General features: G+C 42.4%; 1 protein-coding gene across 1 annotated transcript; it reads left to right on the top strand.

The window, feature by feature from the left end:
* The first annotated feature begins 2,702 nt into the window (after positions 1-2,702).
* LOC138644841 (gamma-crystallin 1-like) lies at positions 2,703-12,078 on the top strand. Its single transcript, XM_069733728.1, has 3 exons — positions 2,703-2,766; positions 11,025-11,267; positions 11,701-12,078. The coding sequence occupies exons 1-3, from the start codon at positions 2,758-2,760 to the stop codon at positions 11,974-11,976; spliced, it is 528 nt and encodes a 175-aa protein (XP_069589829.1). The 5' UTR covers positions 2,703-2,757; the 3' UTR covers positions 11,977-12,078.
* Positions 12,079-27,823: the final 15,745 nt, after the last annotated feature.

Genomic DNA, 27,823 nt, shown 5'->3' with positions numbered 1-27,823 from the left:
ATTTCTATGGCATCTACAGGGGTCCAGTTGGCAAAAGATGAAGTGGGATTTTTGGATAAAAATTTCTGGGCGTACAAATCTTTCTGGGACTCCATGAAATTTACAAAATCATCAGAGAAAAAGACTTTGAAAAAGTTGATTTCTGTGAGGCTGGTAGTGTCAAATTGGATTCCTGATTATGCCACAAAATCAGGAATCCGTGGCTCATAATTTTCAGCAGGTGAGGTCCAGAGAGTTTAGCTAACAGTAGACGCTGCTTAATTTTCTGTCCTGGAACATCTGCTTGGTGGTTCGGTATCACTTGGAGAAGAGGAGGAGTTGGAAACATAAAGGAAGGTGGGATCACTATCAGTGTTGGACGCAAGGAAAGCATATGCCTCCTCCGCTCAATAACGGCTTTGGGACAAGTGGGATGACCTTTTTTCATATATGCGGTGTTTGTGTGTGTACAAAAAAAAGCAACAGGCAGATCACTGATGTGCGTGTTAGGCATCGGGATTCTCCCACTGCACTGGACAGATCTCAAGTCTTATCTGCCTCTGCGGTCTCCCATTCAGCTTCGGACACTGTGGGTGCTGCTGAGCATAGACGATGGTCCCAGCTTCTTGCTCAGGCTCATGCTGTCCGTTTGGTTACTGCTGGCTCTCCACCTAAGTCTACGGTAATCAGCGATAGGCAGCAGCAACCGGATGCTCTGGGGTCTAAGTCCAGAAATCACCTTACTGAGCATGTCCATTGAGTCGCCCACCAGGGCAATGGGGATACTTGGTACCGGGTCCAGTCGCAGTTAAAGAGGTGGTCATGGTGGCAGCAACCCGGTCTTTAAAGGGGAGTTGTAATAAAGTTTATATTTGTGACACCACCTGTGGTTCTCGGTCAGAGGGGACTGACACTGCTTTAAGGGGTCCTCTGGGGTGATGTTACTGCAGCATTGATGGTGACGCTTCCCACAGGTGAAGCAGGGTCCCCAGGGCTCCTAGTGTAGTGGGCAAGGATGGTGGGTTGCCAGGAAATAAACAGAGCACACGGGGTTGCAGTCTTTACCTGCTTTACTGATGGTAGCAGGCCGCAGTCCAGGGTAACGGCAACAGGTGAAAGACCCAATCACAATAATACGGAATCTCAGAGAAATATGTACACCAAGATGAGAAACAGAGATCCCTAAAAAATAACTTTTAATAATATCATTAAAAAGACTATATTTATCCAAGAAATTGAAAAAACAGTATTAAATGTACCTAATGGACCCTAGAACGAACTACAATGAGTCCTACCTGGCAGTGGAGGTTGGCATCCTACTTTTCTGCGGTTGGCGCCCCCACTCCTCGACGGCTTACCCTTTCAGGCCCTATTAGGGACCTATGATAGAAGAAAGGCTAAATAAGCCCTGCTCTCGACACCTAGACTAATCACCTGCCTACAAGTGGAGGTTGGCACCTTAATTTACTGCGGTAGGCGCCCCCACTCAACGGCGGCTAGCCCTAGGGTCCCTAATAATCCCTATAATTCAGGATAGACAAACAGATTTTGTCCCACAAACACCACCGATACCCGTAGAAGAGAAAAAAAAACACAAAACAAAAAAATAAGCTCCAAAAAGTAGATAAATAATAAATTTGATAATAGCAAAAAATAACACTGTAGCCTCTGCTACCTACATGTGTGCGGATAGCACAGTAGAGTTTCAGAGCAAGCTCAACCTTAGGGTATTGTGCTCAGCATCTGTTTCATTTCTGTGTGCAATTGACACAGCTCAGTTAGGTCATCAATGGAAAAGTAGTAGACAACCTCTTTAAAACTAATTGCATGAAATTTGCAGGTACAATTGAATTTAAACAATTTGCAATTAAATGTGTGCAGATTGCTAAAAAAAAAATGCCTGGTGTAATTTTACACATTGACGTAGATTACATCAGGCAGAGAGTGTGTTCATGACATTAGACAAGGTCGTGCTGGATTCCTTATAATGCCTTGCAGCTATTACATCACATGGTCTAGTACAGCCATTTAAGGGGGACCATTACTGCCACTATAATAGACGAGGCAGGGAAAATAGAGGCCATTTTATGGTTAACAACCTAGGGCCACATTTAAATATTCAGTATTTGGTCAGTATTTTATCTCAGTATTTGTAAGCCAAAATTAGGAGAGGGTTAAAGATGCAGAAGTGGTGACGTGTTTCTATTATACTTTTCCTCTGATTGTTCCACTTCTGATTTTGGCACTGATTTAAAATTCCGACCAAATTCTGAACGTGTGAACATGGCCTAAGGTTGGGAGGCCAGGGAGCACAGAGCATAACTACACATAGTGATAGAATGACCTAAATCAGAGTGTGGTATATTACTGCAGCACCAAAGAACATCGAAAATGGGAGTGATAGTCTCTATGTGTGAAGAATAATACATGCAGAAAAAAATGTGATTTGCATCATCTCTAGTAAATCTATGTAGATACAGATAGAGCAAGATAGAATAAACTTGTAAAAAAAGGAATGTGCTTCTCACATGGTCCATTGTCACTGTTGTACTGAACAATTTCAAAACAAGCTATTCAATAGAAACAGTAAAGCCGAGGAAAATAAAACAACCTGCTTGAGTTTGTGATTTTGTTGTGTCACAATCCCATGACTTGAGCAGTGCTGACTTTGTCAGTCTGATGTACATTTATTCATTGTTATGCAAAGCACATTGTGGGCAGTTTGTATAAAATGGAGGGTCTCACTAGTCTATCCATAGAGCTTCAATAACCTCCACAATGGGAAAGGTAACAAGACTATTACAATAAATAGCATAAATAATAATATAATATATTAATATTAAATTCTAACAATATTGATAATATCAGTACAACCAATATTAATGTAGCTTACCTGATTAACCAAATGTTTTTTCTATAAATATTCAGAATTGAGATATAGCACATACTGTGCATTTATAATGAATATGATGTATTATAATGTTTATCATATGTATACATACTGTAGCTCGCAGTCATTTTTTTTCCTCATCATTCCAATAATTCTAAGCTGGTGAATACCTACTAGATACATACAAGAAGAGCCAAGTTACTTTGACACAATTTAAAAATGTGGCAATAGTCTACGCCAAAAGCACGGGCACGGATTCCCTGGTAGTAACCAAAACTGGACCACAAGCCACATAATATATTTCTATTTAAATATATGAATATCAAAGAGCCCCAAGGATAATACAATGTCATACAAATTACTCTAAATCTCCAAATAATTGATCTGCTAATAACCATAACTACAGTACATACGTGGATGAAATTATAAACTGTATTTATACAGAAAATAATCTCAAACAATTGTCAAATAATATTTTAAAAATACCACATTAAAAACCCAATAGGGCAGTGTAGTCACATTTAACAGTCCAAAGACTAGAAGAAGGCCAGCACCATTCAATCTGTGGGTGAACTTGTCCTTAAACCAAACTTTGGACTGAGCAATCCAGCCTGCAGATATTGTGTGCTCACAAAATGAGATGCAGACATGTATATATGAAGAAAAAACATTGGAACTCATGGGTCCTTTAAAATCCAATGTCTTTTTTTAGAAAAACATCTTTAACCCCTTTACCCCAAGGGTGGTTTGCATGTTAATGAATTTTCATGCCCTTAAATCACACAGATATGTCACACAAAATACTTAATAAGTAACATTTCCCACATGTCTACTTTACATCAGCACAGTTTTGGAACCCCAAGTTTTTTTGTTAGGGAGTTATAAGGGTTAAAATTTGACCAGCGATTTCTCATTTTTACAACACCATTTTTTTAGGGACCACATCACATTTGAAGTCACTTTGAGGGGTCTATATAATAGAAAATACACAAAAGTGACTCCATTCTAAAAACTGCTCCCCTCAAGGTGCACAAAACCACATTGAAGAAGTTTATTAACCCTTCAGGTGCTTCACAGGAATTTTTGGAATGTTTAAAAAAAATGAACATTTAGCTTTTTTTCCACAAAAAATTACTTCAGGTCCAATTTTTTTTATTTTCCCAATGGTAACAGGAGAACTTGGACCCCAAAAATTATTGTGAAATTTGTCCTGAGTATGCTAATACCCCATATGTGGGGGCGGGACCACTCTTTGGGCGCATGGTAGAGCTCGGAAGGCTAGAAGCGCCGTTTGACTTTTAAAAGCAAAATTGTCTGGAATTAAGATTGGACACCATGTTGCGTTTGGAGAGCCCCTGATGTGCCTAAACAGTGGAAACCCCCCACAAATTACACCATTTTGGAAACTAGACCCCCCAAGGAACTTTGAACCCCCAGGTGTTTCACTAAAATTTATAACGCCCGAGCAAGATAATAAAATAATCATATTTTTTCCACAAACATGATCTTTTAGTCCCCAATTTTTTTCCTTAATGGTAACAGGAGAATTTTGACCCCAAAAGTTGTTGAGAAATTTGTCCGGAGTACGCGGATACCCCATATGTGGGGGTAAGCCACTTTTTGGGCATATGGTAGAGCTCGGAAGGCAAGAAGCACCGTTTGACTTTTCAAAGCAAAATTGTCTGGAATTGACATCGGACATCATGTTGTTTTTGGAGAGCCCCTGATGTGCCTAAACAGTTGAAACCCCTCACAAATTACACCATTTTGGAAACTAGACCCCCAAGGAACTTATCTAGATGTGTGGAGAGAACTTTGAACCCCCAGGTGTTTCACTAAAATTTATAGCACCCGAGCAAGAAAATAAAAAAATCATATTTTTTCCATAAACATGATCTTTTAGTCCCCAATTTTTTTCCCAAGGGTAACAGGAGAAATTGGACCCCAAAAGTTGTTGTCCAATTTGTCCTGAGTATGCTGATACCCCAGATGTGGGGGAAAACTACTTTATGGGCGCACGTCGTGGCTCGGAATGCAAGTAGTAATGTTTTGGAATGCATACTTTGATGGAATGGTCTGCAGGCGTCATGTCACATTTGGAGTGCCACTGATGTGCCTAAACAGTGGAAACCCCTCATAAGTGACATCATTTTGGAAACTAGACCCTCTAAGGAACTTATTTAGATGTGTGCTGAGCACTTTGAACCCCCAAGTGTTTAACATAAGTTTATAAATGTAAAGCTGTAAAAATAAAAAAATCATATTTTTTTTTAAAAATGATCTTTTCTCCCCCGATTTTTTTTTCTCAAGAGAAACAGGAGAAATTGGACCCCAAAAGTTGTTGGTCAATTTGTCCTGAGTGCGCTGATACCCCATATGTGGGAGTAAACCACTGTTTGGGCACATAGCAGAGCTCGGAAGGGAAGGAGCGCAGTTTGACTTTTCAATGCAAAATTGGCTGGAATTGAGATCAGAAGCCATGTCACTTTTGGAGAGCCCCTGATGTGCCTAAACAGTGGAAACCCCCAAATTCTAACTGCAAGCCTAACCCGAACACACCCCTATCCCTAATCCCAACCATAACCTAACCACAAACCTGACCCTGACACACTCCTAACCATAATCCCAACCCTAACCCTAATCCCAATTGTAACCCTAACCCTAACTTTAGCCCCAACTCTAACCCTAACTTTAGCCTCAAACCAAACCCTAACTTTATCCCCAACCCTAACCCTAACTTTAGCCCCAACCCTAATGGGAAAGTGGAAATACATTTTTTTATGTTATTATTTTCCGCTAACTAAGGGGGTAATAAAGTGGGATTTGATTTACTATTTATAGTGGGTTTTTATAGCGGGTTTTTATGTTTGGCAGCTGTCACGCACTAAAAGATGCTTTTTATTGTAAAAAATAGTTTTTGCATCACCACATTTTGAGAGCTATCATTTTTCCATATTTTGACTCACAGAGTCATGTGAGGTCTTGTTTTTTGAAGGACGAGTTGATGTTTTTATTGGTACCATTTTCGGGCACATTATTTTTTCTTATCACTTTTTATTTCGATTTTTAGGGGGCAGAATGAACAAAAAACAGCAATTCATATGGCAGCACGGTGGCGCAGTGGTTAGCACTGCAGCCTTGCAGCGCTGGGGTCCTGGGTTCTAATCCCACCCAGGACAACATCTGCAAAGAGTTTGTATGTTCTCTCCGTGTTTGCGTGGGTTTCCTCCGGGTACTCCGGTTTCCTCCCACATTCCAAAGACATACTGATAGGGATTCTAGATTGTGAGCCCCATCAGGGACAGTGATGATAATGTGTGCAAACTGTAAAGCGCTGCGGAATATGTTAGCGCTATATAAAAATAAAGATTATTATTAATTCATGAATTTCTTTTTGGGGGCGTTTACACCATTCTGCAAGTGGTAAAATTGATAAAGCAGTTTTATTATTCGGGTCAGTATGATGACAGCGATACCTTATTTATATCATTTTTTATGTTTTGGTGCTTTTATACAATAAAAACTATTTTGTATAAAAAATAATTATTTTGCATCCCTTTATTCTAAGAGCTATAAATTTTTTATTTCTCTGGTGATGGAGCTATATGGTGTTTTTTTTTTTTGCGGGACAAGATGACGTTTTCAGCGGTACCACTTTTATTTATATCCGTCTTTTTGATCGCCTGTTATTCCAATTTTTGTTCAGCTGTATGATGATAAAGCATGTTTTTTGGCTTGTTTTTTTAACGGTGTTCACTAAAGTGGTTAACTAGTGGGACAGTTTTATAGGTCGGGTCGTTATTGACGCGGCGATGCTAAATATGTGTACTTTTATTGTTTTGATTTTTTTTTATTCAAATATTTATATATTGATAGAATAAATATTGATTTTTTTAACTATTCTTTTAAAAATATTTTTATAATTATTTTTAAAAGAAATGTTATTTCATTCTAGCTTTTACACTTTGTCCCACTATGGGACACTCATTTTGTGCAGGTTGATCGCTTCTAGAGAATGCAGATCCTCATACTATAGAATCTGTCAGCGCTGCAGTTTCTGTACACTAACCTTAGAGACTTCCTGATATTCACTGCGCATGACAGGAAGTCTCTCAGCTCTGGAGACCTGGATTTCGTCATGACGACATCGGGTCTCAATGGCACACCATGGGGTCTCCGATCCAAAGGCAGAGGAGCTATCAGCCCCTGTGTCGGCTCCGGAGCGGTGCTGTCATGTTTGATCGCAGTGTTCCGTGGGTTAAAGTGTCGGGAGTGGTCAGTGACCGCTCCCGACACTTAGTGCCGGGTGTCAGCTGTGACAATCAGCTGACACGCTGCCTCGAATTGCCGATTGGCTATGACGCACTATCCCATCCATGGTCAGACGGGCCAGGGTAAATGGATGGGATAGTACGTCGGATGTCAGAAAGGGGTTAAAACTCAGGACAACAATCATTTCATGCTTTCTTGTGCTTCTACTGTTTCTAAAATACCAGCAGCCAGTTTTAAACATGTTTTTCTGAATAAAGACTTTGGATTTTTAAGGACTGGTGAGTGCCACAACTTTTTCTTCCTATATATACATTTAACGGTCCAACCACAGCACAATATAATATCAGTAAGGCCGGTTTCACACGTCAGTGGCTCCGGTACGTGTGGTGACAGTTTCCTCACGTACCGGAGACACTGACTCACGTAGACACATCAAAATAAATGTGTCTCTGCACATGTCAGCGTGTTTTCACGGACGATGTGTCCGTGTGCAAAACACGGAGACATGTTCGCGTTTCTCCGGCAGCACGGTCCGCAAAGCGTCCCGCACACGTGCACACGGAGAACAGTGTGCACTCTCCTCCATGTGCACGTACCGCCGCAGGAGAAGCAGCGCTACAGTTAAGCGCTGTCCCCTGCTTTTGGTGCTGAAGCCAGCATTCATTCCTTCTTCCCAGCAGCGTTCGCTGGAGAGAAGGAATGAAAAATCAAGGTTTTTATTTTTTTTTGTTAAAAATAAAGTTTGGGGTCACCTCCCGACTCCCACCCCCCGTGCGCCTGCCCGCCTGCAGAGAAATACTCACCCAGCTCCCGCGATGCCTCCTCTCAACGCCGGCAGCCTGTCCTGTGTGAGCGGTCACGTGGTACCGCTCATTACAGTGATGAATATGCGGCTCCACCCCTATGGGTCCGTGTGGTCCTCAGGCGGCACACGGCTGCTGCACGTGTGCCACACTGATGTGCCACGTGAGCACACGGACACGGATAACTCCGGTACCGATTTCTTTGGTACCGGAATTAGCTGGACGTGTGAGACTGGCCTAAGGCTGCTTTTACACTTGCCATGATTTTGCATAGATTTCTATGGGGCCGCCAAAATGGGCTGCGAAAAATCGTAGGAGTGCCGTACGCCGTATGGCCGTTAGGGCTGTATTTAAGGCCATGAAAAAATATCGAGCTTGCTCGATATTTTTCACGGCTTATGGACACGGCACCCATTCTAAATCAATGGGGTCGCAAAAACAATGGAAGGTGCGCTGTGATTTCCGGTTTTGCGGACCGCCGTGTTTTTTCCCAATATTTTTGCTATAGTATTGGGAACCTGAAAACGGCGATCAGCAAGTTTTTGTGGTCCGATATTGCGGCAGACCTTGAAAATTGCGGCGACACGGCCCGCAAAAAAGGCCCCATTAACGGGCCGCAAAAAACCTGGTAAGTAAGTAAATATGTCATTTGATACAAAATACTAGCAACTACACAAAACAATTACTGGTCATGATATTAGCAATTAGAAACACATGAATAAAAACTGTAAATCATGAAGACATTAAATATAATGCCATCGACATTCACAAATATAAATTGAAAAGTACAAAAAAATTATTCCACCAAAAAATAGTTGAACAAAATGACGAAAGATTATATACAGTACAGTACTCATTCAGACTACATAGTTGCACTGCTATATCACTATTGCACTGATCACATAAATGGAATCTGTCAGCAGGTTTTTGCTATGCTATCAGAGAGCAACATAGTGTGGAGACAGACAGCCTGATTCCAGCGATATATCCCTTGCTGGACTGCTTGGTGCAGTTTTGCTAGAATCGTTGTTTTCTTGGCTGTAAATGTAGCAATGCTAAAATGCTTACCTGTGTATAATGCCGCCCACATTGGTGAATGGCAGCTCTCTGTATACAGTATACACTGTCAGCAAGCTGTGAATCAGTGATGGGACAGTGTGAGACAGATTAGCTGATCTGGCATGCAGGTGAGACCTAGTTCTGTTGTGATAATCTCCTGTTGATAAAACACTGATTTTACTGAAACTACCACACACAGTCTAATAACTGACACATCCCTGGAATCAGGTTCTATTGTCCTACATTATGCTGCTCTCAGATTAAATAGCAAAAACCTGCTGACAGATTCCCTTGAATAATGAACCTATTGTGTAGACTATAAGTTAAAAAAGACATTGTATATAATACCCACTGCATGGCATAACAGGCGGACCAAGTGCAAAAAGGACATGTGTGAATGAGTTGTATGGATAGACTGAAACCTGCAGAGCACACCCCAATATATTCCTAATTTATATTAATACAGGAAAGAAACTTTGTAAAATTATTTTGGTCAGTTTTAACAAATGAGGAGCATTGTATGTAAAAATGTACATACTGTATGGCCTAATTTCTATATGTATTTTGCCAAACAATTCAGAATATTGAAGGAAATCTAACTTAGTGTGTATAAATATATTTCCATTAAAATGTAACCTTTAATGATTCAACAAAAACACCAACCCAGTGGAAAAGGTATATACCAAAAAAATAGGTGACCTAACAATAAGCTAACATGCAGATACCCTACACTAGGCCTAGTTTGTACCTGCCTAGCCGTGGAGGTTGGCACTCTAAAAAACTATTTTGGCGCCCCCACTCACTGTGGGCTATCCCTCACTGCCCTATTCCAACCCTTCTTATATAGATGGGAAAACAATTTAATGATAGTGCAGAGATGAAGAAATGTTCTTATTCTAATCCCTTCAACTCATAAATGGGTATCCAAACAGAGAGGAAAATATAAAAAATCATCCAATTTCATGATAAAAACTCCACAATCGCAATAATATGCCACATGATGCTTTTGACAAATAGGCTCAGATGTATCTCCTCAATGGCGCAGTCCGCGGTGTCCGCACAATCGGTGCCTCTCGGTCCTGTGACCGAAAACAAACTGAGCCCGGCCAATATCCCCAAACCTGAATCTGCTGCCACCACAGCCCCCGGCACCGGAGCTGGTATACCCAGGAGAGACCCGGGGGAGCGACGGACGAGCGTTCCGGTACCTGCAGCATCGGCTGCTGCTCCTTTTGAAAGTTCCCTTTCCAATGGATTATAAGTATACCAAAAAAAATTGGATATTGAGGGGATTCTGACTAATATTATTATTTTTTTCCTCTAAATCATATATGATGGTCACCCATTGAGGAGATACATCTGAGCCCATTTGTCAAAAGCATCATGTGTCAAATTATTGCGATTGTGGAGTCTTTATCTTGAAATTGGATGATTTTCTATATTTTTCTGCCTGTTTGGATACCCATTTATGAGTTGCAGGGATTAGTATAAGAAAATTTCTTCATCTCTGCACTATCATAAAATTGTTTTCCCACCTATATCTAAAGGGTTGGAATAGGGCAGTGAGAGATAGCCCATGGCGAGTGGGGGCGTCAAAATCGTTTTTTAGGGTTCCAACCTCCACAGCTAGGCAGGTACAAACTAGGCCTAGTATAGGGTATCTGCAGGTAAGTTTATTGTTAGGTCACTTTTTTTTTTGGTATATACCTTTTCCGCTAATTTCTATATGTAGCCTTTACAAATATATTCACCTTTAACTTTACAAACATTTCCTAAAGGACTCCAATTTCTCAATACATTATTGCAAGATATTGGAAAAACTCCCGACATACCGCAATCTATATCGCAACCACTGCGTGGCCAAAAGTATACACGTAGCATAAACCAGCAACATGCACACAATTATATTAATTTCTAGCATGATTATAAAAATGTCGATGATAATTTGTTGGGGAAATATATAGTGCTTTACAATATTTTGTACAGCATTAATTGCAATTATTTTTTACACTATTTTTCAGATTATCTTCTTCGAGGATAGGAACTTCCAGGGTCGATCCCATGAAAACAGCAATGACTGTTCGGAATTGAATTCTTATTTAAGTCGCTGTAACTCTATCCGAGTAGAAAATGGAAACTGGATGATCTATGAACGTCCCAATTACACTGGACAACAGTACTTTGTAAAGAGGGGAGAATATCCAGATTGCCAGCACTGGTCTGGTCTGAGTGACTCCATTAGGTCCTGCCGTTTAATCCCTCAGGTAATTAAGCCTATTTGCGTGATTTTCTGAGAAGCAATGGAGTACATACTTATGGTACATATTTAAAAATAAAAATTAGGTTTAGATCTATGCTTAAAAAAAGACCCATGATCAATACAGTTTATTTTTTATCTTCCTTGGCAAGAACATAATTTGAAAACATACTGATATTAAAAATACAATTATTATTATTATCATCATGACGTTATTAGAATTAATATACTATTTGCTCCATATAACAACGATTTAGTATCACTAAGAGAGAAAAGATAGAGTGATCAATAGACAAAAAGAAAAATGGATTCTTGCAAATTAATTTTTCTGAGACCCAACAACCCCCTCAGAAATCTTCTAGTGGATATTATCTTAGCCATTTCATTTGTCTAAATCTTTTAAACCTATTATGTGTTCTATATTTTTGCCAACTATGAAGCACCGTGGCTCGTTCAGAATTCGGATCTATGAGCGGGAAGACTTCAGGGGTCAAATGATGGAGTTCACTGAAGATTGTCCTCACGTGAATGAAGAATTCAATTATCATGACATCCACTCCTGCAATGTCTTAGAAGGACACTGGATCTTCTTTGAACAACCCAATTACAGAGGACGACAGTTTTACCTGAAGTCTGGAGAGTACAGGAGGTTTACAGATTGGGGCGCCATGAATGCTAGGGTTGGCTCTTTTAGACGTATAAGTGATTTGTACTGAAATGCCAAATTTTTCCAAGGTGCTTAAATTATTACAGTATACATTATTAATTCATTTGAAGAATCCTTATAGATTCCTTGAAGATTAAAACCCTTCATTCACCTTGTGTGTATATTTTGTGTATGTTTAATGTGTCCATTGATTAATTAATCAATTAATGGTAGCTATTAAGGATAATTACTAATAATCCAGAACCAAAAAACTGATTTGCATGTTAACAAACATGCATCTGCTTTGAGTGTGCTAAAGTGTATGCAATCACTGAATATGTGAAGGTTATATTTCATTACTACTTTATGAAGTTTACTTAGAAGCTTTTCACACACATTTTGAAGACATTGGATACTGTAACTCCATACGTTAATGACAAGGCAATCTTTTTCAGATGGAAACCTAAACTAACAATCTTAGTGTATTTCTCCTAGGTTTACCCATGCAAATTTAAAGGGCAAGAAAGATCTGGCTATACTTTGTTCTAATTAAAAATAGCCCTAGATGGGTAGAGTGCTGAACCCCGTCGAATTATACACTACAACAAATAATCTTCATGAGCACATACTAGCACAATGAAATATACAGGTGTAAGCTCTCTGAGCTCTTATTAGTATTTACGAACATTGAATACATGAGTTTTATATCGCATCAATACTATAAAGTCTAAATAGCTTAAACCCTTCACCCCGAAGCCTGTTTTCAACTTCCTGACCAGGCCATTTTTTCAATTCTGACCACTATCAATTTATGAGGTAATAACTCTAAAACGCTTCAACAGATCCTGGTGATTCTGAGAACGTTATCTCGTGACATATTGTACTTTATGATAGTGGTAAAATTTCTTCGATTTGACTTGCAGTTATTTGTGAAAAAAAACGGAAATTTTGCAAAAATTTTGAAAATTTTAGTTTTTATGCCTTTAAATTAGAGAGTCATATCATACAAAATAGTTAATAAATAACATTACCCATATGTTTGCTTTACTTTAGCATAATTTTGGAAACATATTTTTTTTGGTTAGGAAGTTATAAGGGTTAAAAGTTGACCAGCGATTTCTCATTTTTACAACAAAATTTGCAAAACCATTTGTTAGGGACCACCTCACACCCCCAAATGCCCCAAAATGATACCATTCTAAAAACTGCTCCCCTCAAGGTACTCAAAACCACATTCAAAAAGTTTATTAACCCTTCAGGTGCTTCACAGGAATTTTTGGAATGTTTAAAAAAAATTGAACATTTAACTTTTTTTCACCACATTTTTATTTCAGATCCAATTTGTTTTATTTTACCAATTGTAAAAGGAGAAATTGAACCACAAAAGTCATTGTACAATTTGTCCTGAGTACACTGGGATTCAAAATAAAACCAGGGATTCAAGCTTCAGGAGGCTAATTTGCATATTCCAGGTGCCTTCTGGGAGAAGCGAAGTCTCCCTAAGCTAGAAGATCGTTGGGTACAGCCGGGACCAGCTGCTTCGAAAGCATCACCAAACCGCGCGCCGTAGGACAGTATTGCAAGAGAGCTTGGCTGAGTAGATTACACAAGAAGGAAAACACACAGCAAGTCAGCAGGATCTAGGAGCAACATGGCAGATGTGACAACCTACATGGTGAGCTGCAGCATGTGCTACATGTTCACAGATCGACCAGAAGAAGAATCCAATTTCACCTGTCAGAAGTGTAGACTAGTGGCCCTTTTAGAAGAAAAGGTGCGGGGTCTGGAAGAAAGAATAGCAACTTTGAAACTCATCAAAGAGAATGAAGACTTTCTAGACAGAACAGAAGCATCTCTACTGGTCACAGAAGGTGCAAAAAGTGTCAGAGAACCTCCAAAAGCAGATGAGTGGAAGCATGTGACCAAAAGAAGCAAGAAGACCATGGAGAAATCACCAACCACACAACTGAAGAACCGATATCAAATCTTTGTAGAGGATGAAGATGGCACACCTAAGAATGAAGCAATACCAGCAAGCAAAAAAGAAAAGGGCACACAGCAACAAGTGACAGCAAAAAGTACAGCCAAGAAGCAACGAAGAGTGGTGGTGGTGGGAGACTCACTACTGAGAGGCACCGAAGCAGCCATCTGCAGACCGGACATAACTGCAAGAGAAGTATGCTGCCTTCCAGGTGCGATGATCAAGGATGTGACCGATAGGATACCAAAGCTCTTCAGCTCCAAGGACGTCCACCCATTTCTTCTGATACATGTTGGCACCAATGACACGGCAAGGAAGGACCTACCGACAATCTGCAAGGACTTTGAAGAGTTGGGGAAGAAAGTAAAGGAACTGGATGCACAGGTAGTTTTTTCTTCTATCCTTCCAGTAGACGGGCATGGCACCAGGAGATGGAACAGGAGCCTTGATGCAAACAACTGGCTAAGACGATGGTGCAGACAACAAGGATTTGGATTCCTGGACCACGGTGTGAATTACTGGTATGATGGACTCCTCGCCAGAGACGGACTACACCTCAACAAACCTGGGAAACACACATTCACCAGAAGACTCGCTACACTCATCAGGAGGGCGTTAAACTAGAAGAAGAGGGGATGGGAAGAAAAACATTAGACTCGAACAAAGACGACCCAGGAAAACATACTCAGAAGGGAGGTAAGAACATTTCTAAAACAATCCACAGTGAGGAGATTGGAACAAAACAAAATCCTCTAAACTGCATGCTCGCAAACGCCAGAAGCCTGACAAACAAGATGGAAGAACTAGAAGCAGAAATATCTACAGGTAACTTTGACATAGTGGGAATAACCGAGACATGGTTAGATGAAAGCTATGACTGGGCAGTTAACTTACAGGGTTACAGTCTGTTTAGAAAGGATCGTAAAAATCGGAGAGGAGGAGGGGTTTGTCTCTATGTAAAGTCTTGTCTAAAGTCCACTTTAAGGGAGGATATTAGCGAAGGGAATGAGGATGTCGAGTCCATATGGGTTGAAATTCATGGAGGGAAAAATGGTAACAAAATTCTCATTGGGATCTGTTACAAACCCCCAAATATAACAGAAAGCATGGAAAGTCTACTTCTAAAGCAGATAGATGAAACTGCAACCCATAATGAGGTCCTGGTTATGGGGGACTTTAACTACCCGGATATTAACTGGGAAACAGAAACCTGTGAAACCCATAAAGGCAACAGGTTTCTGCTAATAACCAAGAAAAATTATCTTTCACAATTGGTGCAGAATCCAACCAGAGGAGCAGCACTTTTAGACCTAATACTATCTAATAGACCTGACAGAATAACAAATCTGCAGGTGGTTGGGCATTTAGGAAATAGCGACCACAATATTGTGCAGTTTCACCTGTCTTTCACTAGGGGGACTTGTCAGGGAGTCACAAAAACATTGAACTTTAGGAAGGCAAAGTTTGAACAGCTTAGAGATGCCCTTAATCTGGTAGACTGGGACAATATCCTCAGAAATGAGAATACAGATAATAAATGGGAAATGTTTAAGAACATCCTAAATAGGCAGTGTAAGCGGTTTATACCTTGTGGGAATAAAAGGACTAGAAATAGGAAAAACCCAATGTGGCTAAACAAAGAAGTAAGACAGGCAATTAACAGTAAAAAGAAAGCATTTGCACTACTAAAGCATGATGGCACCATTGAAGCTCTAAAAAACTATAGGGAGAAAAATACTTTATCTAAAAAACTAATTAAAGCTGCCAAAAAGGAAACAGAGAAGCACATTGCTAAGGAGAGTAAAACTAATCCCAAACTGTTCTTCAACTATATCAATAGTAAAAGAATAAAAACTGAAAATGTAGGCCCCTTAAAAAATAGTGAGGAAAGAATGGTTGTAGATGACGAGGAAAAAGCTAACATATTAAACACCTTCTTCTCCACGGTATTCACGGTGGAAAATGAAATGCTAGGTGAAATCCCAAGAAACAATGAAAACCCTATATTAAGGGTCACCAATCTAACCCAAGAAGAGGTGCGAAACCGGCTAAATAAGATTAAAATAGATAAATCTCCGGGTCCGGATGGCATACACCCACGAGTACTAAGAGAACTAAGTAATGTAATAGATAAACCATTATTTCTTATTTTTAGTGACTCTATAGCGACAGGGTCTGTTCCGCAGGACTGGCGCATAGCAAATGTGGTGCCAATATTCAAAAAGGGCTCTAAAAGTGAACCTGGAAATTATAGGCCAGTAAGTTTAACCTCTATTGTTGGTAAAATATTTGAAGGGTTTCTGAGGGATGTTATTCTGGATTATCTCAATGAGAATAACTGTTTAACTCCATATCAGCATGGGTTTATGAGAAATCGCTCCTGTCAAACCAATCTAATCAGTTTTTATGAAGAGGTAAGCTATAGACTGGACCACGGTGAGTCATTGGACGTGGTATATCTCGATTTTTCCAAAGCGTTTGATACCGTGCCGCACAAGAGGTTGGTACACAAAATGAGAATGCTTGGTCTGGGGGAAAATGTGTGTAAATGGGTTAGTAACTGGCTTAGTGATAGAAAGCAGAGGGTGGTTATAAATGGTATAGTCTCTAACTGGGTCGCTGTGACCAGTGGGGTACCGCAGGGGTCAGTATTGGGACCTGTTCTCTTCAACATATTCATTAATGATCTGGTAGAAGGTTTACACAGTAAAATATCGATATTTGCAGATGATACAAAACTATGTAAAGCAGTTAATACAAGAGAAGATAGTATTCTGCTACAGATGGATCTGGATAAGTTGGAAACTTGGGCTGAAAGGTGGCAGATGAGGTTTAACAATGATAAATGTAAGGTTATACACATGGGAAGAGGGAATCAATATCACCATTACACACTGAACGGGAAACCACTGGGTAAATCTGACAGGGAGAAGGACTTGGGGATCCTAGTTAATGATAAACTTACCTGGAGCAGCCAGTGCCAGGCAGCAGCTGCCAAGGCAAACAGGATCATGGGGTGCATTAAAAGAGGTCTGGATACACATGATGAGAGCATTATACTGCCTCTGTACAAATCCCTAGTTAGACCGCACATGGAGTACTGTGTCCAGTTTTGGGCACCGGTGCTCAGGAAGGATATAATGGAACTAGAGAGAGTACAAAGGAGGGCAACAAAATTAATAAAGGGGATGGGAGAACTACAATACCCAGATAGATTAGCGAAATTAGGATTATTTAGTCTAGAAAAAAGACGACTGAGGGGCGATCTAATAACCATGTATAAGTATATAAGGGGACAATACAAATATCTCGCTGAGGATCTGTTTATACCAAGGAAGGTGACGGGCACAAGGGGGCATTCTTTGCGTCTGGAGGAGAGAAGGTTTTTCCACCAACATAGAAGAGGATTCTTTACTGTTAGGGCAGTGAGAATCTGGAATTGCTTGCCTGAGGAGGTGGTGATGGCGAACTCAGTCGAGGGGTTCAAGAGAGGCCTGGATGTCTTCCTGGAGCAGAACAATATTGTATCATACAATTATTAGGTTCTGTAGAAGGACGTAGATCTGGGTATTTATTATGATGGAATATAGGCTGAACTGGATGGACAAATGTCTTTTTTCGGCCTTACTAACTATGTTACTATGTTACTATGTTACTGATACCCCATATGTGGGGGTAAACCACTTTTCAATGCAAAATTTGCTGGAATTGAGATAAGAAAACCATGTCGCGTTTGGAGAGCCTCTGATGTGCCTCAACAGTGGAAACCCCCCACAAGTGACACTATTTTGGAAAGTAGACCCCCTAAGTAACTAATCTAGTGTGTGGTGAGCACTTTGAACCCCCAAGTGCGTCACAGAAATTTATAATGTAGAGCCGTAAAAAAAATCATATTTTTTTCACAAAAAATGATCTTTTCATACCAAATTTTTATTTTCCCAAGGATAACAGGACAAAGTTGTGCAATTTGTACACTGATAACCCATGTGTGGGGGTAAACCACTGTTTCGGCGCATGGCAGAGCTCGGAAAGGAAGGAGCGCCGTTTGACTTTTCAATGCAAAATTTGCTGGAATTGAGATTGGACACCATGTCGTGTTTTGAGAACCTCTGATGTGCATAAACAGTGGAAACCCCCCACAAGTGACAACATTTTGGAAAGTAGACCCCCTAAGGAACTAATCTAGTGTGTCGTGAGCACTTTGAACCCCCAAGTGCTTCACAGAAGTTTATAACGTAGAGCCGTAAAAAATCATATTTTTTTTCACAAAAATGATCTTTTCGCCCAAAATGTTTATGATCCCAAGGGTAACAGGACAAATTGGACCCCAAAAGTTGTTGTTCAATTTGTCCTGAGTACGCTCATACCCCATATATGGGGATAAACCACTGTTTGGGCGCATGGCAGAGCTCGGAAGGGAAGGAGCGCTGTTTTACTTTTCAATGCAAAATTGGCTGGAATTGATATCGGACACCATGTCGCGTTTGGAGAGCCTCTAATGTGCATAAACAGTGGCAACCCCCCACAAGTGACACAATTTTGGGAAGAATACCCCCTAAGGAACTTATCTAGATGTGTGGTGAGCACTTTGAACCCCCAATTGTATCACAAAAGTTTAGAATGTAGAGCCGTGAAAATTAAAAAATCATTTTTTTTCCACAAAATGATCTCTTAGCCCACAATTTTTTATTTTCCCAAGGGTAACAGGAGTAATTGGGCCCCAAAAGTTGTTGGTCAATTTGTCCTGAGTATGCTGATGCCCCATATATCCATATATGTGGGGGGATGCACCGTTTGGGCACATGGCAGGGCTCGGAAGGGAAGGAGCGCTGTTTTGGAATGCAGACTTTGATGGAATGGTCTGCAGGTGTCATGTTGCATTTGCAGAGCCCCTGATGTACCTAAACAGTAGAAACTCCCACAAGGGACCAAATATTGGAAACTAGACCCCCCTAAGGAACTTATCTAGATATGTTGTGACAACTTTGAACTAGAGTTGAGCGACTTTTACTTTTTTCGGATCGAGTCGGGTTTCGCCATTATCTTGGCTATTTTGTCTTCTGGTAGGAAACAGATCTGGTGTTTGTAATCCAGAACAACCATAAAAAGGATTGTATCCTTTCTGGTTTTAGGCTCGATTTGAGGGTATTGATCATCCAACCCAGCTCTTCTAGGACCACTATTACCTCCCTCAGCTGTTCTGCACAGTGATCTTCCGATCTTCTGACTATAAGGAAGTCATTTAGATATGGGTCGATAATGGTTTTTCGAGAACAAAGGTAAGCCATCACCTCCGACATCACCTCGGTAAATACTCTCGGAGCTATTGACAGTTCAAATGGAAGAGCTGTATACTGGTAATGCCTGACCCGTCCCTGAACATACAGAGTCACCCTCAGGAATTTTTGATGGTCCTGATGGATTGGGATGTGATAATAGGCATCCTTTAATTCAATGACTGCCATGAAACAATTCTGGAATGACATCTTTATAGCTGTGCTCACTGACTTCATTTTGAAGGAATAATTCACAATCCATCAGTTGAGCTTCCTCAGGTTGACAATAGTTCTTAGAGAACCGTCTAGTTTCTTTATAAAAAAGAGGGAAGAACACAATCTCCTTCCTATCTCTTCCACTGGGACTTTGCACGAGTCCCGCTTCCAGGGCCATCTGTTTTCCTGGTGATTTCCTGCTAGGTGTTACTACAAAGATCTGGCGAGGTGGATGGATGAAGTCTATTTTCAGGTCGTCCTTGATGATATTCAAGATCCAGTGACTGGAGATGATGTTCACTGAGGCAGAGAGAAAGAGGCAGAGCCTTCCTCCTACCGCCGACCTGACATCATTGGGAGGGCTTTTTAGAAGAAGTAGAGGGCCCTATGAACATATATCCAGACCCTTTCCTATCCGTGAACTTCCAGCTTTTCCTTTCTTCTGGAGCACGTCCTCTATTAAACTTCTTCTGAAAGGATGGCTTCCTAGCTTCAGCCGGAAACCGGGGGAATCCTTTCTTTTTGTCACCTGCCTTCTCAAAGATATCTTCTAACTTCTATCCAAAAGAGAAACTGGCCATCACATGGGAAGGAGCAGAGTCTATTCTTTGAAGGCAGGTCTCCTGGACACCCCTTCAGCCATAAGGCTCGGTTGACTACATGGAATAAGCTCTCCGACCTAGCCGCTAACCTTACAGAATCTGCTGAACTGTCTGCCAGAAATGCTGCTGCCCCTTGCAGCAGGGTCATATTGGACTAGATTTCATCTCTCGGAAACCTGCTGTTAAGCTGTTCCTCCATTTGTTGCAGCCAGATAATCAGGGAGCGGGCAGCACAAGTTCCGGCTTTTGCCGGCTTCAGATCCCCTGCGGCTGCCTCCCAGGTGTGCCTCATGAACCCATCAGCTTTCTTATCCAACAAGTCTCTAAGTACACCAGAATTCTCAAAGGGCAGGGCTGACCTCTTAGAGGGTTTCGCAACTGCCCTGTCGATTTTTGGGATCTTATCCCAACTCTCTGAGTCTTTTTCCTCAAAGGGGTATCTCCTCTTTGAAGATGGGTTCTTCCACTCTTTATCTACTGTATGAGTGCACGTATCCTTGAATTAACAGGAAAGGTACACTTCCTCTTTTCTTATAGACCTCCAAACATTATGTCTTCTAGGGATTTATGTGATTTCTTGTCCTTCAGCCTCATTGTTGACTTGACTGAGCTAACTAACCTTTCCGTATCCTCAGCCGGAAAGCCAGGTTGGTCACCTATATCACTGTCTGAGTAGGAAGATGGAGATTCACTAAGGTATTCTCCAACTGACTGGGGAGAGGCATCATATTCTATAATGATCTCCTGAGATCTCTTGTCCCCCTTTTAACAAGGTCTTTATGGAACCTTAAACCTCAGCCCTGATCATAGACCTAAGGCTAGTGGTGAAGTCCGGGGTCTCATCCCGTATAGTTTTTTGAATGCAGTCAGAGCAAAGAATTTTCTGCCAATGAACTGCCAGTGGGGTCCTACACATTTCTTATTTTTTTTGTCATTAGCCTTCCTAGGCCCCTAGTGATTTAAGCAAGAAATGGCCCTTATTAACAAAAGGTGACATTCTCGTAGATCCCTAACCACCAACTGCCATATCAAGGGTACCGGATTCGGAGGCTGATATGGGGTACATATGACATCCATCCTGGATACCGAGGAGTCCTGCGACCTTTGACCAGGACAGCTGCCATTCCTGCCACTTGACTGGCTGTTCCTCTTAGTGTACCCAAGTTGGTGAATACGCACAAATACTGGGGACTGCTGCTGATGCTGTAAAGGTTGCTGCGACTGCTGCTGCTGCTCTTGTCCTCTGAAATCCTCCATTATGGGGAGCTTTTATACATAAGCGCTTCTTCCATGGTCATCCCTCATTTAATAAGGGATCCACTGCGCTTGCCGCCTCCTCTGGTGCACAAAATGTGCCCCTCCCTCTCAGTCGTCCCCACCTGGACACGCAAAGTCTCCACGCGTCCCGGCTAGCTTTTTCACCTAGGGCGTCGCCATTTTGCTTCTAGTGTGCCCCCTCCATTGGCACTCGGGCACACCCATTCCCAGCATCAGTGGAGCACGCCCCCAGAAGCCAGGCTCACTGCAGGGATGTGGCTGAAGACAGAGGAGGGAGAGTGGTGGATGCAGAAGAGCCGGCCAGCATCTGTACCACCAGGTACGGACTGGGGCTGAAATTCAGCCCTGGCATTTGAAATCACACAGACCCATGATGTCCCCGTCCCCAAGCACCAGATGAGATATATTACTAATATTACCCTGGAAGAAGGAAAGCAAGATTTACTACAAGACCAATATTTCTAATGATATCGGTGGCCTGGTGGGATAAGTGACGGAGTCAGCAACTTTGTGCTCCATCACAAGTCTTAACAGTATGGGTGTCTTGAGAACACCGATTCTGTTAACAACATAGCAGACAATTCGGCCCACGACCAGTCAGGCCCTTCTGGCACTTGCCAGAATTGCCAGATGGCCAGTCTGGCCCTGTGTGTTATGACACGGTGGTTTAGGAGCAACATGGAACGAGCTCTGAAGGAAGTGGTAACTGTACTGACCGCAGTCCCTAAGCTCAACACAACACTAGAAGCAGCCGTGGAATGCTCCTAACCCTCCCTAGGCATCTCGTCACAGCCTAAGAGCTAACTACCCCTAAAGAAAGAAGCAGGAAAGCTATCTTGCCTCAGAGAAAATCCCCAAAGGATAGATTAGCCCCCCACAAATAATGACTGTGAGTGGAGAGGGAAAAGACATACACAGAATGAAACCAGGATGAGCACAGGAGGCCAGTCTAGCTTGATAGATAGGACAGGATGGAATACTGTGTGGTCAGTATAAAACACTACAAAAATCCACGCAGAGTTTACTAAAAATCTCCACACCAATCACTGTCACTGTTGCAGGCATCGTCCGTTGGGAATTGTAGTCCCATCGGACGATGCCTGCACAGACCCCCGGCAGCCCGCACAGAGCCCCGGCAAACCCGCATAGAGCCCCGACAAGCCACACAGAGCCCTGGCAAGCCCGCACAGAGCCACGTCAAGCCCGCACAGAGCCCCGGCAAGCTGCACAGAGCCCCGGCAAGCCCGCACAAAGCCCCGGCAAGCCGCACAGAGCCCCAGCAGGCACGCACAGACCCCCCACGGTCACGCACAGACCCTGCCCGAACACACACACATGCAGTCTCCGCCCACGCACCCCCCACACTCCATTATAGTGCATCATTGCACTATGGAAACTTCCTATTCCGGTATCCGATATCGCAAAAATATCGGAACTCAGTATCGGAATTCCGATACATCGAATATCGGCCGATACCTGATATTTGCAGTATCGGAATGCTCAACATTAATCATTATACAACATCCATATTACAATATTTCTTGTGTACCAGTTTACATCATTACAATTATGATGAGAAGTCCATTCTTTTTAGTGATCTGTAAAATGTTGTCATTAAAGGGAACCTGTCACCTGAATTTGGCGGGACCAGTTTTGGGTCATATGGGCGGAGTTTTCAGGTGTTTGATTCACCCTTTCCTTACCCGCTGGCTGCATGCTGGCCGAAATATTGGATTGAAGTTCATTCTCTGTCCTCCGTAGTACACGCCTGCGCAAAGCAAGATTACCTTGCACAGGCGTGTACTACAGAGGACAGAGAATGAACTTCAATCCAATATTGCGGCCAGCATGCAGCCAGTGGGTAAGGAAAGGGTGAATCAAACACCTGAAAACTCCGCCCATATGACCCAAAACTGGTCTCGCCAAATTCAGGTGACAGGTTCCCTTTAAACATTTGCTACTTTATAATTCTCCTACATTCTGTCATTTCCATTGACTATCATATATGATCAATGACTGCCTCAGTTAAGAATGTGCTAACAAGGCTTCATTCCATTGACCAGAATAAAAGACTTTGATAAAAGGAAAACAAATTCAGCAAATTACATTAACTGCAATGATTAAAGAAATGATGTAAATGTGAACAAAGCATATGTACAGCCATTAATCTGTGACCCTAAATAAATATAAAAAGTTTACTGATGAAATAGTGATGCTATACGTAGATTGAGGACTTTCTACATAGGCTATTTAAAAATTAGAAAATAATTTTGGTAGTGGTTCCAGCAGTGTCCATCGTTAAGTTTCAAGATGGGAAGGTAAGCATTCATATTATGGATTTTATAATCTTCTCACTATATATATATATATATATATATATATATATATATATACAGTGCCTTGCGAAAGTATTCAGCCCCCTTGAACTTTTCAACCTTTTCCCACATATCATGCTTCAAACATAAGGATACCAAATGTAAATTTTTGGTGCAGAATCAATAACAAGTGGAACGAAATTTATTGGTTATTTTAAATTTTTTGCGGAAATTCAAAAACTGAAAAGTGGGGCGTGCAATATTATTCTGCCCTTTTAATTTAATACTTTGATGCTCCACCTTTTGCTGTGATTACAGTTGCAAGTCACTTGAGATATGTCTCTTTCAGTTCTGTACATCAAGAGACTGAAACACTTGTCCAATCTTCCTTGGCAAACAGCTCAGGCTCAGTGAGGTTTGATGGAGATAGGTTCTGAACAGCAGTTTTCAGCTCTTTCCACAAATTCTCGATTGGATTGAGGTCTGGACTTTGACTTGGCCATTCTAACACCTGGATACATTTATTTGAGAACCATTCCATTGCAAATTTTGCATTATGTTTGGGATCTGTTAGGTGTCGAGTTCCCGCCGGTGAACATGGGGATTCTCGAACCATGTCTACTGTGGTCTCCCATTCTCCTCCAGCCGCAGTGGAACCTGCTCAGCAGATGACGTAGATACCAGTGTCTGGCTCAAGCTGATACTGTGCGCTTGGTTACTGCTGCTTTTCCAGGCTCTGCCTTTGTAGCCAGCACTGATCAGCAGCGAGCAGGAGTTTCTGGGACTAAGTCCAGCTTTTCCCATACTGAGCATGCCCACAGGATGACCTCCCATTGGAGGTCGGGGGTCATATGCTCAGGTCCTGTTGCAGCTCCTATTAGACCATCTGGAAGGTCCTGGAGCGCTACTTCTATAAAAGGTTTGCATGGCCGCTCAGCCATGCACTAGTATAAACTTGATAATGTGTGTGTGTACTGTAGAAGAATGTCTATCGATGGATGAAAGCGCCTTAATGATTCCCATTCCTAGTGTTGATGACTGCTCACGAATGGTGGAAGCTACCTAGTGCCCGACAGTGCTATCTGCACACTTAGTACACGATTCTGCGTCTATTCGCAGTGCCTTCCTGTACAGCACCGTGCGCAATCAGTGCGCTTTCCTGACAGCCGGTCAGTGTAGGGTGGGAATTCTCACTTGGACTCAGCTTCTGACTCAGAGCGTCATCAGGCGTGGGCTCAAAAGCCACCGAGGGTTAGAGTGAGTCCAATCACCAGTTTAGTGGGGGTGATTCATAGGGATCCCACTAATGTCTTTCAGCTGCACCCTGTGACTGTTAACAGGGCGCAGCGTATTTACAGGGACTCTGTGAAGAAACAGAGTTTGCTTCCATTAACACTGAGTGAGGTCTAACCCACGTGTGAGCAAGCATCCATCCGCCATTACTCAGCAGCAGGTGTCATCTCTGCATGGTGGACCCCAGACTGCGAATGCACCTCATATTCTCTAATATCATTATTTGGTGCGTTCCGCCAGTCCTAACATTATACTAGCGCCAGGGTCTGGCTAGTAATGGCTGAAGAACAGCGACTGCAGCGGTACATTCAGCAGTTAGAGGGCAGGTTGGAGGCTCTCATGAGTACAACCTCAGCTGTGGATGTTACCGCAGTAGCTTTTCAGGCTGCTAGCGTGGCTGCAGCCAGTTTGTCCACTGCCACCCCTGCTCCAACGTTATCCCATCTTCTGTTGCCGTAAAAGTTTGCTGGTGACAGTAAGCTGTGTCGGGGATTCGTGAGCCAGTGTGCCATACATCTTGAGCTCCTGGCTGCACGTTTTCCCACGGAACAGGCTCGAGTGGAATTTATTATATCCCTTCTGTCGGGCAGGGCATTGGAGTGGGCAATGCCGCTGTGGGAGCATGACGATCATGTGGTGCAGAGTGCTCCAAGGTTCCTGGACACTGAAACCTCGTGTCACCCATGATTCGGCGCTCCAACTGCTGGCATTGATACAGGATTTGCCCATGGTCAGCCATTTTGCTATCCACTTCCGGACATTGGCATCTGAGCTGGACTGGTCGGATGGATAAAGTCCTTATCCCAGTGTTCTGGAGGGGACTGGCTGACCATGTGAGGGATGCCTTGGCCACTAGGGAGATTCCTGCTACACTGGAGGAGCTAATAGCTATATCTACCTGCATCGATCTTCATTTTAATGAGCGAAGGTTGGAGCGAGCCCAGTGTAAGCAGAGGTTTCGTCTGGCTCCAACCTTCACCAAACCTCTGTAATCTCCGGTCCAGGCGTCCAAGCCACCTGTGGCCATGGAGGTGTCACCAGTGGGGTCTAAGTCCCGGACCACTCGTGCACCAAAGGTCTGTCCTGTATGCCAGCAGTCTGGACATTATGCTAGGAAAAGTCCCCAGCGGGCGGGAAAACATCAGCGTCTAGTGGTTATAGGAGGAGGTACTCTAGACACGGCAACGTTTTCCTCCAAACTGTCCTTCAAGGGGACAATTATTATAGGCCCATGCACTCATACGGTAGAGATTTGCTTGGATTCCGGGGCGGAGGGCAACTTCATGTCTTTTGCCTTCGCCCAACGACACACAATACCCCTGGTGATGCTCGCCAAACCAGTGACCGTAAGAGTGGAGAATGGGCCGACACTGCCCTCATAGATAACACACCAAACCATCCCATTTACTCTTTCTATGTTGCCATCCCATCAGGAGATTATTTCTTTACTAGTCATTCCCGAGGGGATAGACGAGATCCTGCTTGGGATACTCTGATTACGTTACCACTCCCCACATATAGAGTGGTCCACAGGAAGAATTTTGGGATGGAGTGAATCTTGTGAGGGTAGATGTCTGAGGGAGTGCGTTCAGGTTGCTACTACTGAAGTACCCGCAGATCTTTCCTCTCTCAACAAGCACTATTGACCCTATGCGGACGTATTCTCCAAGAGGGCTGCGGAGACCCTTCCACCCCACCACCCCTATGACTCTCCTATCGACCTCTTGCCTGGTGCAGAGCCTCCCTGGGGTCGAGTCTATCCCCAGTCTCTCCTGGAGATGGAGGCGATGTCCCAATACATCCAGGAGAATCTGGCAAGAGGATTCATTAGGAAGTCAGTGTCACCTGCATGGGCTGGGTTCTTATTCATGCAGAAGAAGAATGGAGAACTATGTCCATGCATTGATTACAGGGGTCTTAACGCCATCACCGTTAAGAACAAATACCCTCTGCTTCTGTTATCAGAGCTATTCAATAGGTTGCGGGGAGCGAGGGTATTTACTAAACTTGATCTGCACGGTGCTTACAACCTGATTCGCATCCGTGAGGGGGACGAATGGAAGACGGCATTTAACACCAGGGACGGGCACTACGAATACCTGGTGATGAAGAAGAAATGAAGAAAAAATTGTTCAACTGATTCTGGCATTTTTCGACAGGCGGGAGACTTAAGAGATACATTTGTGGATAGGGGATACCCATTAGGGTTTCTAAATAAGGCCTTCAAACATTCAAGTACTAAGGAGAGAGCCTCATTACTTGTTAAAAAAACGAGAGAAAAAGATGTGAATGATCTTAGAATCATAGGTACCTTTGATAATCAATCATATTGGGTAAAGAATGTGATTCAGAAATATTGGGGGATCTTAAAGATGGACCCTGATTTACGCGACGATATAATCCCTGATGTTCCATCTATCACATATGAAAGAGGGAGAGCGATTCGTGATCAATTGGTCCACAGTGCCTTCTTCCCTCAGAAAAAGTCCCCCACGTGGTTGGATAAAAGACAGAACGGTACCTTCAAATGTGGAAAATGCAAATTTTGCAAATATGTCTCCAGGAGCCGTACCTTTGTTAGTTCTTGCACAAGAAAGGTATATAATATGAGGCATTTTGCCAATTGCAAGACAGAGGGGGTGGTCTACCTATTTCAGTGCAGCTGCCCTATGGACTATGTGGGCAAAACAAAACATGAGCTGCGCAGAAGGGTAGGGGAACATATAGGGGACATATTAAATGGACGGGATACCCTTATCTCCAATCATGTTAGGGGGGTGCATGGAGGTGATTTGAAGTGTTGTAGTTTTTCAGTGATAGAAGTGGTTACACCACCAGTTAGAGGTGGGGATTGGGATCGTCTAATTCTGCAAAAAGAAGCGAAGTGGATATTCCGCATGAAGAGTGTAAAACCACAAGGCCTAAATGATCAATTGCAATGTGGCTGCTTTGTGTG

Source organism: Ranitomeya imitator, chromosome 7 (assembly GCF_032444005.1).
Source record: "Ranitomeya imitator isolate aRanImi1 chromosome 7, aRanImi1.pri, whole genome shotgun sequence".
Classification (NCBI taxonomy): domain Eukaryota; kingdom Metazoa; phylum Chordata; class Amphibia; order Anura; family Dendrobatidae; genus Ranitomeya; species Ranitomeya imitator.
Note: the sequence above shows the minus strand (reverse complement) of the source record. Positions and strands in the feature narration are given on the sequence as shown.